The 16,730-nt window shown below is 38.1% G+C and overlaps 1 protein-coding gene across 6 annotated transcripts in view; it reads right to left on the bottom strand.

Annotated features, from left to right (window-relative positions):
* The window catches only part of LOC128511884 (mediator of RNA polymerase II transcription subunit 13-like), a 100,644-nt gene that overhangs the window by 15,431 nt on the left and 68,483 nt on the right, over nt 1–16,730 (bottom strand). For 5 of the 6 annotated variants that reach the window (XM_053484901.1, XM_053484903.1, XM_053484904.1 and 2 more), the window contains exons 5-9: nt 7,591–7,742; nt 5,961–6,152; nt 4,331–4,495; nt 2,591–2,738; nt 1,205–1,309 (exon numbers count right to left, since the gene is read on the bottom strand). In XM_053484901.1, coding sequence (XP_053340876.1) covers nt 1,205–1,309; nt 2,591–2,738; nt 4,331–4,495; nt 5,961–6,152; nt 7,591–7,742 — 762 coding nt within the window. The remainder of the gene's footprint in view (nt 1–1,204; nt 1,310–2,590; nt 2,739–4,330; nt 4,496–5,960; nt 6,153–7,590; nt 7,743–16,730) is intronic. The other variant, XM_053484902.1, reaches the window with a different exon arrangement.

Below are 16,730 nucleotides of genomic sequence, written 5' to 3'. Positions count from 1 at the left end.
GTCTTACCATGCAATTGTTCCAATACTTTTGAGCTGGTGAAATTGCTGTATTTCCTAAATCATTAATGCAATTTTTTTGTTAAAACCATTAATTAAAGTTTAAAGTCTCCACATTTCGGCATTATTTCAAATTCATTGTGGTGGTGTACAGGGGCAAAAGTGTCACTGTTCAAAAACCTTTGAACATCTGTAAACACCTCTGTAAACACTGCCAAAACTTGCAAACAAACTACAATGCAAATCATTAAGCCCGATATTGTGGTCGTCTCCCTTGTGCTGCCGGAGTAGCTCTGGGCCCTTGGGATCATGACTCCACAAGAACTGGCAGTGTGCTGTGATATCTGACCCCTGGGACGTTAGCAGCAGATGCTTTGTGGGTTGCAGGGTGGGGACTCTATGGTTCAGTCTTTCGTGCCATGGATGCTAGGTCAGATTGAGCTCTGGAGAATTTGAAGGGCAGATCAACAACCTTGAACTCTTTGCCTGCTAAACGCATATGCACCAGACTGTGATGCACTGGACGTTCTGATACCTTTCTACCGTAGCCGGTATAAAGGTTTCCCAGCAATCTGTACTACTTTGGCTTTTCTGTGGGATCTGCCCAGACTGGGTGCCCTTTGGTCCCAACAAGGGCAGCTGAGCCTTGGGTTCTCATGACCCTGTCACCAGTTTACTGGTGTATAATTGATAATCAATGTTATTCAATTCACCTGGCAGTGGTGTTAATCTTGTGGCTGATCAGTGTACCTTGCATCTTGCTGAAATACTGTAGTAAATCTCATTGGGAGCACTTTACACAGTTCTTTCAGTTCTGATGATCACTCACAGCCTAGGTGGTGAAAAGAGCTTTCTTTACCCCTAAACACTAAAACAGTCTTCCACAGTACACATAATGCCTTACTTATATAATCATCTATGTGTGAAACAGTACTCGTACTATAACTGTTAGAAATGTTCTACCTCTAGAGACTTGGTAGACATCAAAGAAATCGACACCTTGCTGTTATTTATCGCCTATCAATAGTGCAGGTGTTGATTTTTTTTGTGGATGATTTCAATGTTAACTGAACATCTTCTACACTGTAAATTAAAGTAGGCAGTCCGAGACGAAACGCATCACTACGTATAAAGTGTTACATATATGAATGAGATGCCAAGTCTTATTTAACAGTGTTACGAGGAGCAGGTGAGGCAGAAACTCCACCTGTTACAGCTGCATGGGGCTCTCTCAGCAGGGTCAGTGAAATCCCATACTGCCACTTCGCTCGTTACTTCCTTCTTTGGCACCATGCCGTTTGACAGATTGCATCTGTGTCAAGGCAAGAACGAAGAAGCACTGTCGTTTATATTTATGGCATATTATATAAATATATCATTAAAGCAAAACTGGCATGAAAGATGATTATGTACAAAGATGAAATAAAACAGCTTTCCAGTTCTTTGGACATGATGACTGTGATTTATCACAGTGCACTTGGAATGTTTGCTAACCGATATGCCAAGATTCTATAACCCTGTTATGTTTTATACCTCATCTTTTTACATTTATAACACATTTTTCTGATGCAAAACAATATGATATAGTATACGATGATATATATGATATATACAGTAAGATGCTGCATATTTGTATCCATTTCCTGTATAGTTGGAAAGTCCTTTTGTGATTGTGGCCTAAGCAGTGATTGACATAAATAGTGAAATACTGCTATTATAAGTGTCCAAGCTATTTTTTGTTTGACACAAAAGAAAGCTAGTTTTTTCTCTTGGGCTTTATCACTTTCATGCCACATCGATTCATTTGATCTGGCAAAATCTAGCACATGTTTTACACCGGATGCCCTTCCTGTCACCACCCTCCCATTTCCTACTCAGGCTTGGGAGCGGCACTGCATGTACAGTAGTGACCGGGTAGTATGAGGTGTAGGGTTCAAAAGTCTTGCCCAAGGACCCAACAGTGGCAACCTAGAGTGGTAACCCTTCAATCAGCAGCCTGGAGCCTTAACCACCATAGCCACTTAAAATAAAGCTTTTTTGATGTTAAAGTGTGTTTTCCATTATCATATACAAGTTTGTGCTAATGTTTTAAAATTTAAAAATGGATCATGTCAAAAACAATGCATGGATTAAAGCGAGTATTAAAATGACATCTTACAAAAGCTTTCATCTTACATACACTGCAAAAAGCCAAAATAATCTGAGTTATGGTAAACATAATGTTATGATATAACATTATTAAACCTATTTCTAAAAATTGTTTTTATTTTTAATATATTTCTATTATTTCTATTGGCAGATCAAAGAAAAAAAAATGCTTAAAATTTTCAAAATTTTATCAGCTTGAAATTGGTAAAAAAAAAAAAAAAGATTTTAAAAATAGGTTTTATAAACTTTTAGCTGATTCTAACAGAAATAACTAGACACATGACTAAATTTGTGATGCTTTCACTTTGATAAGATAGACACATTTTTTCTGTGTATTTTTACTTCCAAAAAAGCATACTCAACTTTCATTCTTACTTTGATGTGGCCAAGGTAAAAATAAAAAGATGCACATGGAAAAATAAACGACATGCTCGAGTAGACATACTTGCGCTGTAATTGGTTCATATAGCATTCCTTCCATGCTTGATGGACCATCTGATTACTCAGCTTTTTCTCTGAATGCTTCGGGCTGTGGGTGGCTCCGCTCTCTTGACTACTCACGCTAGAGACTGCGGTCTGAAAGCCGCTGTCGCCTGGCAACGTACACACAAACACAGTCACGTCACATCAGATACAACATTCGAGGGTTTATTTGTTTTTAGGCTTGATGGCTGTTTGCTCTTTCTCCTCCTGGTAGATTAAATCAATTCCACAACAGTGTCTGTAATGTTATCTTAAGCTTATCTGTTTCATTCGTTGACCCTTAAGCGCTAAATATACTAATCCTACTAACAACAATAATCAAGATTCTTTATCTTGCAAAGTTTCGGCGTGTAAATTTAAGCTGGATCACACTTCATTCCTTTTAAGACTAGAATGAGATGATTATCAAATAATTACTGTATGTATTACAAGGGATTACATATTATGCAGATCAGCATGTACAGGATACAGTATACTGTATGGTATGGTATGTGCTTTCGCATGCATTGAAAACTGTAGGGTTAATAATGGTTTCTAGTAGGTAATAATGTGGGCCAGTGGGTCGTTATTGCGGCCATTAACAGGAAATGCACACTAAGCATGATTACGTTCAGACTGCAGAGGTGAAAGGTAATGAGGCTGGAACAAGAGGAAATGCACTCGTTAAAGTGCAGATCTATGGGGGAATGTAAAGAGCTGATCGGGGTCTTCGGCCCACCTAATGATTAGTCCATCTAAACTAGAAAGAAGCGCAAGCATGTTTATGAATTCTTTGTTAAAACCAATAGAGCATAACTGTAGAGCTGGGCAAACTGTAAAGTGGAAACAGAATGGGCAATGTTCAAGTGTTTTACTCCTAGAATTTCTATATATTATTATAAAAATGACAAACCATTTAAGACCCTTGCAAGGTCCAGCATGTCCCATAGATCTTCGATCTGATTAAGAACTCATCTCCTGCTAAACCCTTATACACAATGTCCTGACACCTTTCTATCATAGCCAGCATTTTGTGCTACGTTGGCAGCATAAATGATCCTTGGGTCCGCATGATCCTGACACCAGTTCACTGTATATAATTGATGATTATTGTTAACTGTTCAGTACTGTATATGTTATAACAATATACAAGAAGGAATAAGTAATTCCTTCGCCAGCCAGCATCTTTATCTCAACCGTTAATTGCTATTGTCCTCCTTCACCATATTAAACTTAGTAATCTCAACTTTAAAACTCAATTTACTTGGCGCTATAAAATCATTACACATTAGACCAAGTACATCAGTATAAAATTTTCAGCCAAGACTGCGGTCAGAGATTTTAAACAATCATAATCAGGAACTCACTATAAATACTTCAATCTATCATATCACTCGTGTGATAAATTATGTCACAAAATACTGGATGCATACATTTTTACAGTTAAATTAATTAAGTGGGCAAAGTTAATTGTTTGTGGTTACATTAAAGTTTGCAGGCATTCTTAGCGTTTTTAAATGTAACACTTTTTGCTAGTAATTTCTTAGAAAACCTATAAATACTATTAAAATCTTATGTTTATTACAGAAGTGTCTGGTAATAAAAAGACTTTTAAATTTATGGTGATAAAGTAGTTTGTGTAATATTGCCCACGCTTATTTAACACATAAAAACAAGTACGATTAGTCTGGAGTTTTTATATCCAGTTGATTGTGGGTGTTACCGGAGCAGGGCTGCTCTGGGGAGGTGGGAGGGGTGAGGGGAATGCCGCAGTTTGATGAGTCTCTAGTGCCGCTATGGGTTCCTTGGGCAGGAGGAGGCTGTTCTACAGGCAGATCAGCTTGGGCAATCAGCACGAAAGCTGCTGGGTAGATCATTCTTACACCACCTAGAGCAAAAAAATATATATTAAATATTAGTGCTGTCAATCGATTAAAAATTTTATTCTAATCAATCACAATCATAGTCTGTGATTAATCACGATTAATCAGAATGAAAAAATACTTTTTAATTTACACAGTATTATAAACGTTTAATAAGGAATAAGGAAATGCATGACAAACCAGTTAGAAGAAACAGATTAAGCAGTGTCATAATACTTGGGTCTTAAACATTAACATTTAACAAATGTTAAATAACCGTTAAGTAACCGCGTTGCAATTACGGGAAGCTTCAGGGTGAAACATGGTCATATTTGCTATTGAATTGTTTTCTTTAAAAAATAATAATGCATAAATATTTCTAGATTAATCACATGCATTAACGCATTAATATATTAACACAATATGGTAAATATATATACAAGAGAGGGAGACTTTAGGAGAGAGGCGAATTTATCAAAGAAATGTGATGAAGAGAAACATTGCAGTCTGTGTCAATGTTGAACATTTAACTTCTTAATAATAGTTTTAGTATAAGGCAAGAGGAGGGGGAGGAGACATCTGTTATCTCACCGAAAAGGTCAAACAAACCTGCGCCCACACTAGACTTTCAAAATGTCCTTTAATAAATACAGCAACAGCTTTTTGCTTAAAATAAGCGATTCAAAAACCCTTAGGTTCTGCTTTATTACAGGTTTCCATAAAAGCTTGAAAACCTGCATAAATAACAATGCAAGCCACTTTAATAACGGGATCTACACTTTTTCCACATGAGCAAAACACACTGCCTGGCCAAAAAATAGTCCCCACTTGGATTTAAATAAGCAATATTTAAGAGCCTTTAATTTGATAATTACTGAAGTGATTAATAGGTTTCATCTGTCAACAATTCTTTTCATCTCAACTGATGCAGTGAGAACCTCCTCATTTCTTAAACAAGTCTGTGGGAAGGTGTATTCCGTGGTCATGAAAAATATGTTAGTGTGTTTCAGAAAGGTCAAATTCTTGCTTTAATCATTGCTGAAATTACTGGAATTGGAAAAAGAACTGTGTGATGCATTATTAAAAACCTGGCAAGATAATGCTGAATCGGCAACTTTGTGAAAGAAATGTGATTGGAAAAATTAATGCATGTGATCACAGATGGCATAAATACTTGGTGAAGTTAATACTTGATGACTGTTATCACAGTTCAGTTCAAGCAATTACTGTTGCATATTGAGTGATATCCATAACCAATCATAAAAGAACAGCATTGCTAATCCCGCCCACATTGATACCAAAGGTACCACTAATTATCCAGCTAGAACTCTAGAAGAACTCTAGAAGAACCTAGTAGAACTAGAACTCAGCTAGTCTCTCTGTGCCTAATATCTCTTCCTTCTAATCAATCAGCCAGCAGGTTTCTGAGGTTTCTGATTACATGACTCTGCTCGGACCGAGTGTTTCATTTGTCTAGGTGGAGCCACTCACCAACAATGACCTCCAGAGCCACATGGCTGTGGGGGTCGTAGCTGAGGTCGCTGTCTTGCTTTCTGCTGCTGTGTTTTAGCACCATTGGGTAGAAGTAGCTCCACTCTTCTATCAGCTTCCGTACCGCCGGGTCGCTCATCTTAAACACCTGGCCTGTCAGAGTGCCGCCCAATCCGTACGGACTCAGGATCACTGCGCGACAGAGACCGAGAAAAAGAAACAAAATGAAATAACACGTTAAAATTCTAGGGCGGTTTTGTTCATAAATACTGTACAACATGTTTGTTAATGTAATGTAATGTGAAGGGCAGAGACATTTTTGGCAGCACTTGCATCACAGACGGAGCACAACATTTAGCTTATAAAATCATAACTTGTTCACAGGATGTAGGGTATTTAATCAGGTGGTAAATCTGCTTTTTTGATTTTTTGCAAGCCAATAAAATAAGAGGCGACACGGTGGCTTGGTGGTCGTCTTGCTTCTCCGAAGTCTGGGTTTGATTTCCACCTAGTGTCTGAGTCATGCTTGGTGGGTTTCCTCCGGGTAATCAGGTTTCCTCCAACAGTCCAAAGACATGCAAATCAGGCTAACTGGCGTTCGAGCAATCAACGGTTATCACCATCGGTCTCCATGGTCCCTAATTGGACTATAGAGATTCCTACAGTAGATGGATGGGTGGAATAAAATAATGCAACGTTTTGGGTAAATGAAGTACGCTTTTGTACTCTTAGTTTAAAGGATAAGCTGACACTTGTCTACTATTCTTACAGCTCCTAAGTGTTCCTTTTCAATTTGATTTATTGAAAAAAAAAAAAAGCCCTTAAGATACGCAGTCTTGAGCCACAACTATTTTCTTCATATGAAATTTAATAAATAATGTAGCTAGATGAAATGAAAGAAACAGAAACAAATGGTTTACTGTGACAGGCTTTAAAAAAAAGTGCCTAAAGATAAAATATAAAAATTGCTTGTTTATGGAACAGCAACCACAGCAGCAACCTCATCTCCCCTCTCATCTATTCCAACCACTCAGCATTCAGGATCACCAGTATACTAATCACCGGTGTGATCATCTTTTGCACCTGTTTCTCACTGGTTTCGGCCTTAACTTAGATGTTTTTTGTATGCTTGAAGGATTTAAGGTCACTGAGTTTCTTTACAAACAAAAAACTTTCCTCTGAAACCGGTCAAGTCCTGGGAATGGACTGAAAACGAGAGCTAAAAACCTGCCAAAAACGAGAGCCAAAAAAGTCAGGAAGCCTGGAGAACAATTCCTCAAGACTACATTAAAAATACAACAAAGTCTGGCTCTTTGAAATATAAGCAAAAGCAAAATATAAAGAAAAGACGGGTGGCTCTTTTTGAGTATATTTATAAGCAAAACACAAACTTCAAAGTGGTGGATTGTGGTTCATCACTTGAATCATGTGTAACTTGAGACACTACCAGATCTTAAACCCACATGCGTACCTACGCTATCATCATTCATGGACATACAGCCTTCTTTAAAATGTTTTTACCGGTTTATGCCTTTACCAGTTTGAAATTCCCAGTTTGACTCGAATGCTATAGTTTTTGACTCGAATAGTTTTGAGAAAGCAGAAAAAGCGTAACGTGATGCCGTCTCACCCTGTATGGGACTGCTGGATGTCTGGGCCAGGCGCACATGCTCCTCAGTGATGTGGTAGACAGGCTGGTGCTGTGAGATCTCCACGCTGGTGCACACGTTACTCTCACCATGCAGGAAGAAGGAGAAGGAGCACGAGAGGTGCTCGCTGCTGCTGGAGAGACACAGAGGGAGAGAGAGAGAGAGAGGGAGACAGAGAGAGAGAGAGAAAAACACAGTACAATGTCATTTCATGTACCGATGTACTCGTATGTCCAGAAGAGGGCGATAAGCACAAAGTCAACTGTGTGTAATCTGTGTGGCACTTGAGCGTTTTTCAAGCTTACCAAGAACAACAGAAGATTGGAGACATAGCATAACAGCAGGCTGATTCAACACACACCCGTAATATCTCTCTCTCACACACACACAACACACACACCTATTGTTTGTATAAGTGTTCCTCCTATATTTAAATTTCATTTAGATTAATACTGAGCCATAATGTAACAATAAAAGGAGATACTGCGCTCATCCTTTTTTCCTATATAACAGTCCAACTCTGTGCTAGTACCATATGAGGATCTATTTATGGATATGCCGAGAGCCAATGAGAAAACCTCCTGTTAGAGCACTAAACAAAGCTGACACGCAGAACGCATTATGTCCATATTCTAACTAGGATCAAAACATCAGTGGGTTTTCCATTAAATAAATGTGCCATAGTTACTGTATGAGCTATTATGTAGTATCATAGTGTGCACTGTATTAATTGTCTTTTTTTTTTTTAATTACTGAGAATAAACTGCTCTGACAAATTGTATGACAAAATGTTACACATGAGTAACATCACTCGAGGCAACTTAAAAACCTTAACCAGTCATTTAATATTATTAATTGTAATAATAATAATAATAATAATAATAATAATTAAGGAACTTGTAGGTAAACAAGTAGTAGTACAACTGGTAAGGTTATTTAAAAAATAAATGTGCTGTTAATAATGGACAGTGTCAGAATGTAGCTTTACAGAAATCTGCAAATTTTGGATATTATTCTTATATTTTTTACATTTATTCTTCATGAATAAATGGCAACAAAGTGTCGAGATAGTTTCACTCACTCACTTACTCATCGTCTATACCACTTGATCCCATATTCAGGGTCACAAGGGGCCTGAAGCCTATCCACGAGGTGGGGTACACCGGGGACAGGGTGCCAATCCATCGCAGGGCACACACACTACGGGCAATTTGGGAACACCAATTAACCTAACCTACATGTGGTTGGACCGTGGGGGGGAAAACCACCAAGCACGGGGGAGAACATGCAAACTCCATGCGCACAGAGATGGGAATCGAACCCAGACCCTGAAGGTGCAAGGCGACAGTGCTAACCCCTACACCACCGAGACACCGTCAAGAGGGTCTAAGTAAAAAAAAAAAAGAACAACATCATCATAATCATCATTATATTTTTACATTATGTCAGGTGAATCCCAATCATCGATGCCATGTACTGTATGTCTTTGGAATGCTGTGAGAACTTAAAAACGTGTAATACAAGCACTTGTAATTGCATACAGGACACAACAAGCAGTCCTTTCCTAATGTATTGCATGTCTTTCTTCTTTATCCTATCACCAGGCTCAGCTATACCCCATCATGATCACATTTTAGCCTGTTCTTTATAAGAATGTGTGCCGAGGTCACTGTGGTCTGTTACTGAATGTCAAAGGCTTCATCACATACCCTTAAACACCTTTTTTTTTTTTACATTTTTGCCATATTTGAACAGGATTACAACTCTTCTGACTACGCTCTGCTCTTACGCTCTACTCTTTATCTTCTATCAATCTCTCATGTTTGATAAACCAAAATGCCTTCCTTCATGACAAGACGGAGATTCCCCTCAAAGGGAAATTATGATGGCAAGTACTATACTGTAGATAAAGACTTGTTAAAGAAACAGTAAATCAGGTTTGTCACATCCTGCCAGAATAAAAGTTAAAGAGCTCTAATTCTTGTAGGTCTATCAATTATCTACATGTACTGTACACTCTGTACCTGGCCTAAAAGACAACATTGCTCAAATCTCAGGTATATATCAAGGATATAAGACAAGTTCTCAGTGATACTAGCAGCGCTCTCGTCACTTTAGGTAGCATCACATGCACAATAAAAACTGTTAGACTAAAGTGATGGTAAGATGTAGATTTTGCACATTTCTCACTTGAATATTAGTGAAAGCACTCTTATATTTTTGGATCTGGTCAGAAGTTAATTGCTAGTTTTATTCTTTTACTGCACAGCTTTGACAATATGGACTTTTTTATTTCTTGACAAGTAACATCACAAGCTACCTTTTTATTTTTTCATCTTATTAGCTCCAAGAGAATAAAGAAAAAACTGTTGAGGAAGCAACTTTTTATAGTGCGATAAAAGTGATAAAAAGGAGCTTGTTTTACAAATCTCCCAACATTACATATAATATAACTATAAACTGCTAAAAGCTATGACAGTAAATTGATGTGGGAAAATCAAATCACTTTGATGTTACTGAAAAAATAGAGCTTTTGGAAGAGTTAATAACAGCATCACACCACTCTGCCACCCCGAGGTGTACATGCTTGAATTCTATACTCTCTACACTTGAATAAACCTGACTGCTTTCTAGACATAACTTGCAATCACAGGCAATCTTGACCAGTTCAAACAAGTATCTCGACTATTGACCAACTTCACCCACTTCCATTTTGTAATCTGCAACCAGTTCCACCTGTTCTTGCACACACTTGTTCTTGCACCTGTTCTGCTCCTGCACAGACTCTTATCCAATCCCCTCCAGTCCCACACTCACTCCTGCCCACTCCCACCTGCTCCTACACTCTTGACCAACCCCATTTGCTCCAGCAAACAGTGTTATCCAATCTGACCCAGTCCCACAAGCTGTATTGACCAAATCTAGTCTTGACCAGCCACTCTTGCTCAATTCCACCTGTTCCTGCAGACCCTTTTATCCAATCCTACTAGTCCCACAGGCACTTTTGTCCAATTCTGCCCTCTCCCAGATACTCCCGACTAATCCTTTCTGCTCCGACAGGCTCTCTTGACGAATTCTACTCTCTCCCGCTGTTACTCTTACTCGACTAATCCTGCCTACTCCCACAGGCCTTTTCACCCAACCCCACCCGCTCCCACAGGCAGTCTTAACCAATTTCAACTACTCCTACAGACCCTATTGACCAACTCCACCAGCTTCCCCCTTGCAATCTCAATCAGGCCCACCTGTTTCCTGCATACACTCCCGATCAGTCCCACCCTCTATCACATGCAGGCCATCTTAACCAATCCCATGTGCTCCTGCAGGTAGCCTTGCCTAATCAATCCCACATACTCCCACAGGAAGTTTTAACCAACCCCACCTGCTTCTGCATCTAGTCTTATCCAATCCTACACCCTCCTACAGAGAATCCTAACCAATCCTATCTGCTTGTGCGAGTAATCTAACCCAGTCCCACAAACTCCTACAGGAAATCCTAAAGAACTCCACCTGTTCCTACAGGCATTCTCAACCAGAACTGCCCATTGCCATAGACACTCTTGATCAATCTGGCCTGTGACGCAAACCCTCTTGACTTATCCTGCACACTCCTCCAGATACTTGACCAATCCCACACTACTCCACAGGTTTGAACAGTGAACACTTTGTTTACATCAGCCCACAATATTTTATAATGTGCTAAATTGGTTGTTGTTCCTAAAATATATCAAACCACAATTTGAACCACAGTGACCATGACCAGAATAAAACATTTACAGACTATTATTAAATGCAGTAAACATGTCATACGAAACCCAGCACATACAGTAACACAATTTTCCCATTCCAGTACTGAAAGTTGCATTTCTGAACCTACATTGTTTTTAAACCAAAGCAAATCTCCAGTTTAAACCAGTTAAAACCAGATTTACAGTTCACATTTCACAGTGCTTTTTACAGACAGAACCAGGTAAAAAGCACTGTGAACTTTTTTTCTTATAACCCTGGTACACAAATATCACCATGCATAAATAGGCTTATTCTTGTGTTTGAGTATGAGTATAAATTTACACTAGGAAGCAAGAGGAAAACTCTGGCCATCATGTCGCTGGCAGGGTTAAAGGTTTGAATTGGTTCTGGTTTGTGTGCATCTTGTTTAAACGTTCCCTCTGTGCTTGGTGGGTTTCCTCCCAGTACTCCCCCGCCTTTTGCCCTGAGATCCCTGAAATAAGCTCCCCTAACCGTACAAGTATGCTAACTGGATGGATAGATACTCATAATTCATTAAAGTCAGCTGATCAATCAGTTAAATGGGTTGGATTTGATGTAGACATCATCTAAACTCAGAGGTTATCCTGCGTAAGCTGTGTAAGGCTTTTGTTTCCAAATTCTGACACTAATCAATACACTTCAACTTGAAGCGGACTAAGTCGCCTACTGGGATTAAACAGCAGTAGGGATCATATCCAAGACGTAGTCTATTACCCGCCATATAATGTGTCAGAAATATAATCTTATCTACTGTGTGCTTTTATAGTTATAGCATTAAAGAGAAAGAAAGTGTTCGAGGCAGCAAGCTGTCCAAAGCTGTAATAATCTTTATGAGTCTGTCTCAGCTCTCCTGCCTGAACTCGTGGGTGTAGCGTTGTAGACAAAATTGACGCAACTCTAATTCATCATCTGTAATAAAGTCTACATTGTCTTGATAGGATCTCAGATTGGTCTCAGTTTTGATCATTAAGTAATTTTTTTATGCATTTGAAAATTTAGCTTCAGGTATGTGCAGTTGTTTTGAGGGAAACTACCATTCCTAGGCTGGAGATGTGTTCAGCAGGTTTCTAAATGAAGATGGATATACTTCTGGCAGATTGGTCCCAGATATAAATAAAAGAATAAAGAAGGTCCTTCTTTTGCAGTCAAAGTACTGTAGATATATAAATACCCAATAATCTGGGCATAATTACAGTAACTAATTCAGGTACTTTAGGTACTCACAATTCTTAATTATTAGGTACTTTGCATACTGTAAATTTGCTATTTGTTTATTTGTTTGTCTCATTTTCTCCCCAATTCCCACTCACTATCCACTTCTCATCAATCATACAACAACTATTGTGCTTTTTCTGCCAGCCAATCATATCTTTTTTTGTTGACATCTTAACCTCAGATTAAAGTGCCAGTGGTATCAAACCATTTTAAACTCACTTTTATGGCTGGTAAATACACTGCCTGGCCAAAAGAATGTCACACACTCTATGATTTCATTCAATCATCTTTCTCTTTGATTACAGCACACAATGTGGTAGTAAATTCATGTGCTCCCAGAACCACTATGGAGAAAAACTCAACAGATGTGATAATCTGATTCATTCAGGACGTTCAGGTCGTCAGCTGACTTCATTTTATTGCCATGTAACGTTGCTGAGCCTGGACCTGACCACCTGAAGCAACCTCAGACCATAACACGGCATCTATCGCCCTAGAATAGGTTCAGTCTCATGTGGCCACACGACTTTTTTTCATTACTACAGTTGCTTTCCATCTTCATGCTCCCTAGCAAACTGAAGCCTTTTTCTCTGATTCGACTCATTAATAAGTGGTTTTCTTATGGACACACGGCTGGAGTTCTCATCACATTGTGTGCGTATGGAAATGATTTTACTCTCACTAATAAACATAGCTCTATTGTTTTTTTTTTTTTACTATGCAACTTCATACTATGCAACTGTTTGAGTGATCTCCATTCATGATTAGTTGACAGTTCAGGTTTTGATAATGTGTCAAATGGTTTTTTAACTCAGTTCCATTCATTTCCTTAATTGTTTTCTTTGCTCGATTCAGCCCAATAATATAACCCTTCTGGATTTTTTTTTTTTTTGGCCAGGCAGTGTATAACATATTGTGATAACTTATGTCATCATAATTTGTTTTAGAGATATCATGGTTATAATAATATCTTCACATAATTTATTTGATCTTTCCATGATACCTACTGTGCAGGGATCGTAGGAAAGTCTTCAAATATTAATATCCCATTTCTCTCATACTGCCCACTTCCCTCATGATAGACAGGTTGTGCATAATTATATCTATTTATACCACAAATAAAGTAGCGCACCCTTACATAGCTGACAGATAATTGTAATTCCTTCCTCAAAAGCATGCTGATTGAAAGTTTACCCACAACGAGTTCCCGAATTGCAGCGATGAATATAATAACAAAACAGTTTCTCTGAGGTGATTAACTCCCCTATCATCCCAATCAATCCAGCACAAGTAAAATAGATAAGAGATAAGTATGAGATGATGATGATATTTATAATATACGAGTGATTAGAGATGATGCCTGTGTGTGTTTGCCAGTCAATAAAGCAGAAATAAATCTCCTTACGGTGTCTCTCAGGACAATTAGCAGCCTGTTTAGATTAAACCACGAGGCAGTTAATAATGCAGAATGCTTCCTAAACAAATAACTACAAGAGCGTCTAGGTGTACTGTGTTTATGCATTATGATGTATAAAATCATGCAGATAAAAGGTGAAATAAACTGTGCTCAGATGAGTAAACACATGGCTAATGCATTTTTTTCCCTGAGCCAGCTAAGCAGCTCGGCGTCCGAGTGACCCTGTGATGTAGCCTGACACCCGATGTCTGTTGCCAAGGAGATGGCTAATGTCTCAATGTCATTCCTTTCCCCCCAGCCAAAGCAGGCTAGGAAAACTGTCCAGACACACACACACACACACACACACACACACATCAAAAGCGTGTGTAGTAAAGACATGCTCTGTGGGTTAGCACTGTTTCAAACATGAAAGAGTACTTACAAAAAATAATAAATTCTGTTTAGAAGAGAAAATGCCTAAATGATAAGGATATCTCTAGGATATTATTTATTAATTCATGAATATCACCATGCTGGCCACTGCAAATTATTACAAAAATAAGGTTTTTGTTTCTTTTTTAATAACATTGCTAAATCAGATAAGTTATTTTAATAGATAGATAGATAGATAGATAGATAGATAGATAGATAGATAGATAGATAGATAGATAGATAAACAAATTGGATTGATGTTGTTGACAATTATCAGCACTACCAGTATAATGAATTAAACTATTACTATTATTTTTCTCCTTATTATTATTATTATTATTATTATTATTATTATTATTATTGCTGTTGTTGTTGTTAATGATGATGTTTACAATTACCAGCACCACCAGCATAAAAAACAGAACTATTATAATAATAATAATAATAATAATAATAATAATAATAATTATTATTATTATTATTATTATTATTATTATTACTGTTATTGTTGCTTACAATTAACAGCACTACCAGAATAATAAACAAAACTATTATTGTTAGTATTATTACTAGTAGTAGAAGTAGTTGTTGTTGATGTTGTTGTTCTTCTTAATTAACAGCACCAGCAGCATAATAATTAAAAAATATTATTATTATTATTATTATTATTATTATTATAGTTGTTGTTGTTGTTGCTTAGAATTAACAGCACTCCTATTAAATTGTATTATTATTATTATTATTGTTATTATTATTATAGTTTTTGTTGTTGCTTAGAATTAACTTTAACTATTATTAGAAGTAGTAGGCAAAATAGTAGTAGTCGAAGCAGTATTGGTATTGTTAAAGCTAGTATTGTACAGTATTTTTAATTTTTCCATATTTTCTACACGTTTTATTTTTTTACACCCCCACTAACACATTAGTGTACTGCTAACTCTGTGCGCATATGCTTCTCTACGTCCTGTGTTCATATTTAAAAACATGTTTATCCTGATCAGCACAATCCATTTATAAGGCTATTTTCTTGTCTTCTTTCTACTTCTCTCTCTCTCTCTCTCTCCCTCTCTCTCTGGGAGTCTGATGCAATCTGTTACCAACGTACAGTGCAGTGTGCACTGCCAGACACAAAGAAAGGAGGGGAAAGAGGGAGGGAGAGAGTCAGAGGAGAGGAAGGTCTGGAGGGAAGAGGGAGGGAGCGAGGTAAGAAAGGAGGAGGAGTGGGGAAAGCGGCATCTCTTCGGAGATGTGCTGGTAGTCCTCACGCTCTGGGCGATGGGGGGAGAATGAAAGTTAACTAAGCGTTACAGAGGTTACAGCGCCTCCTGCTCCTGAGCCGCGAGCCTGGCGATGAAATGGACGCTGGGTAATTGAGTTTGTGGGTTAGTAATGTGACTCACAGGGTGGGATTATGGAGAAATATTTGTGTAAGTCATTACTGGTATTGCTACAAATGTAGGCTGTGTTTGTGGGATTTACTGGACGAAGCAGGGTTATGTAAGGCATATCAGAGATGCGTAATATTAAAAAGGAAAGCATGTTTCCTTATATTATGAATTAGATGCTGAAACTTGAAGAATGCCAGAAGTCAGTATTGGTTCCATACATTAAAGAAAACACTCTTTGGCCAAAAGTTTGTGGACACCTGACAATCATATATATATATATATATAGATATATATATATATATATATATATATATATATATATATATATATATATATATATATAGATATACTGTATATTCTATACCGCTTATACTGTACAGAAGACTCTAGGCACAAGGTAGGGTACACCCTGGACAGGTACAGGGAATTTGGAACAGCCAATTAACCTAACTTGCATGTCTTTGGACTGTGGGAGGAAACCAAAGTACTCGAAGAAAACCCACCAAGTACAGGGAGAACATGCACACAGACCCGAAGTGGTAATCTAACCCTCAACCCTGGAGTTGCGCGGCCATGATGTTACCTGCTACACCATTATTTATGTGTGTGTTAAGCATGTCATTCCCTTTTTTGCCTTTATAATAAAAATAACTCTTCTGGAAAGGTTTTCCATTAGAGTTTGTAGTGTGGCTGTAGGGATGTTCGCTCATTCCGCCACAAGAGCATTAGTGAGTTCAGGCACAGGTGTTGGTGACGAGGCCTGGGGTGCAGTCAGCGATCCACTTCATCCCCAAGGTGTTCAGTGGGATTGAATGCAGGGCTCTATGTAGGACACTTGAGTTCCTCCACTTGTCATGCTGGAACAGGTTTGGGCTCTTTAATTCCAGAAAGAAGAACCCGTAACAACACTGTGGCA

Source organism: Clarias gariepinus, chromosome 24 (assembly GCF_024256425.1).
Source record: "Clarias gariepinus isolate MV-2021 ecotype Netherlands chromosome 24, CGAR_prim_01v2, whole genome shotgun sequence".
Taxonomy (NCBI): Eukaryota; Metazoa; Chordata; class Actinopteri; order Siluriformes; family Clariidae; genus Clarias; species Clarias gariepinus.
The sequence above is the reverse complement of the archived record's forward strand: the minus strand, read 5'-3'. Positions and strand labels throughout refer to the sequence as shown.